This window comes from Echinops telfairi, unplaced genomic scaffold (genome assembly GCF_000313985.2).
Source record: "Echinops telfairi isolate 266 unplaced genomic scaffold, ASM31398v2 ScPeMD7_7469;HRSCAF=8507_0, whole genome shotgun sequence".
Taxonomy (NCBI): domain Eukaryota; kingdom Metazoa; phylum Chordata; class Mammalia; order Afrosoricida; family Tenrecidae; genus Echinops; species Echinops telfairi.
In genome coordinates, this window is record NW_022111372.1 from 42,911,978 (window position 1) to 42,914,222 (window position 2,245).

The 2,245-nt window shown below is 36.6% G+C and overlaps 1 protein-coding gene across 1 annotated transcript; it reads right to left on the reverse strand.

The window, feature by feature from the left end:
• Positions 1 to 1,089: 1,089 nt before the first annotated feature.
• LOC101649436 (olfactory receptor 14I1-like) lies at positions 1,090 to 2,022 on the reverse strand. Its single transcript, XM_004697251.1, has one exon. The coding sequence runs from the start codon at positions 2,020 to 2,022 to the stop codon at positions 1,090 to 1,092; it is 933 nt and encodes a 310-aa protein (XP_004697308.1).
• Between the last annotated feature and the right edge of the window lie 223 nt (positions 2,023 to 2,245).

Below are 2,245 nucleotides of genomic sequence, written 5' to 3' on the forward strand. Positions count from 1 at the left end.
GAGGGAGAAGGAAAAGGGGAGGGATTGGTTAAAAACGAGGAGCTGATACCAGGGGCTCAAGTGGAGGGCAGATGTTTTGAGCCGGATGATGGCAACAAATGTGCAAAATGTGCTTGACACAATTGATGTATGTATGGATTGTGAAAAGCATTGTACGAACCCCCAATAAAATGATTAAATAAAAAAAGATAATTCAAATATACAATCAAATAAATATGATGCAATAAAAAGTATAACATTGAAAAACAATCCTTGTATAGAAACAAAAAAACAAGCTTTACATATAATATAGTTTAAATTTTTTTAAATTTCATTAATAAGTACTTGACTTTTAAAAATTATCTATATGAGAAGAATATGCCATCCAAGACACTGCCAATAAGTACATTTTGACTCATGGTTACCATAAAGGGTTTTTAAGATTGTAAATCTTTATGTGAGCAGCTAGTCTCATCGTTCTGGTGTTTGAACCAACTAATGCTGTAGTGAGCAGTCCAACACTCACCAGACGGCACCACCAAGTAAGTGGAACCAGAAAATGAAGCTTGGGGTGAGTGTGTCTAAATCAATGGAAGTGAAACAACTTGAGCCAAAATAACCACAATACTGAAACAAAGTGAAAATATCTGACAAATAATAATAGGTGTTATGTGTAGAAATTGTTAACATGGAACATACTTTGATGTGTACATTTATAAAATTCAGAAAAAAGCACTTAGATACTTTTGAGTTTTATCCAAGCTTTAGCAAACAATTAGCGAAACATGAGAATATTATTTAATGCCCTAGTATTTTCCTCATGCACTACATCATGGGATAAGAAAATTACACAGCACATTCAATATTTAGCATGTAATCTTTAATATTCCCCCCAAATGTCTACTACTGATAATAATTCATTGAATTTAAGTAAAGCTTTTTTCAAATGACTAAGTACTGCTCATTTATATGTCCCCCCTTGTTTCTCAAAAGGCAAAATATCTCAAATTTTTAGCTTTATATGAATGTCAAAGTTAAAGACCGTATGATTGTAATCATATTTCCAGTCAAACAAAGGTGCACACAAACACATATCAGGAACAAAAAGCCTTAGGGGAACTTGGAACATCTAAAAATCATTCTGCCAAGAGCACTCTTGATTTCCTTGTTCCTCAGGCTAAAAATGATTGGATTAATAAAGGCAGGCACTATGGAGTAGAACACAGATGTGAGAAGGTTTTGAATATCTGATACATTTGATTTGGGGCCCAAGCAAGCAATAATCGCAGAGATTAGAAACAAAATGACTGTAGCTAGCTGTGGGGAGCAGGTAGATACGGCTTTGTGTCTGGCTTCCATCGATTTCATTCGGAGCACAGTAGAAAATATGTTCACATAGGAGGTGAATAAGACAACAAAACAGATTAAGGAAAAGCCAGAGCTGACTGCAAGAACCACTGTTTCAGAAAACTGCACAGGCTGGGATGAAAGGCTCAGTATTTGAGGAATCTCACAGAAAAACTGGTGAATGACATTGGATTTTGTGAAGGGCAGCCTGAACATGGTGCCTGTATGGATTGCTGAGTACACTAACCCACTGGCCCACGTGCCACTCGAGACCTGTGTGCACAGCCGGGGGGTCATGATGAGCGGATAATGCAGAGGGTGACAAATGGCCACATAGCGGTCATAGGACATGACCACAAGGAGAAAAAATTCTGTGGCTGCAAATAAGATAAACAGGAAAACTTGAGTCGCACATTCTCTGAGAGAAATCACTTTACTGCCCATCAGAGAATTTAAAACCGATTTGGGGACAGTTACTGAAATACAGCAAAAATCTAGCAAGGATAAGTTGGCTATAAAGAAGTACATTGGGAAATGAAGGTGCATGTCTGTTACAATGACAGTAAAAGTTAGAAGATTTCCAGCCATGGATCCCAGATAAACCAGTAGGAAAAGCAGACCTTGCAAGACTTGGAGCTCCCGAGAGCTTGTGACATCCATGAGGAGGAATTCTGTGATGATGGTGAGGTTGCCCATGTCTGCTACCACACTCTCCTCTCCCTAGAATTAAATGACAAAATGATGATAATATTATGCCACCTACCAAAATGCATACTCTGACTATCCTCATGCGAAATGGAAACTCTGACAAAATGTAATCTATTGTTTTAAGTAATTGTTTTATATTAAATAATATTTTATTTAAGTAATTGTTTTATTTGTTAAGTTACAAAGTAGCAAATACTAGTAAATAATAAAA

What these genes read in the sequence shown, in the direction of transcription:
- LOC101649436 (XM_004697251.1), bottom strand. Translation starts at nt 2,022, where the DNA reads ATGGGCAACCTCACCATCATCACAGAATTCCTCCTCATGGATGTCACA.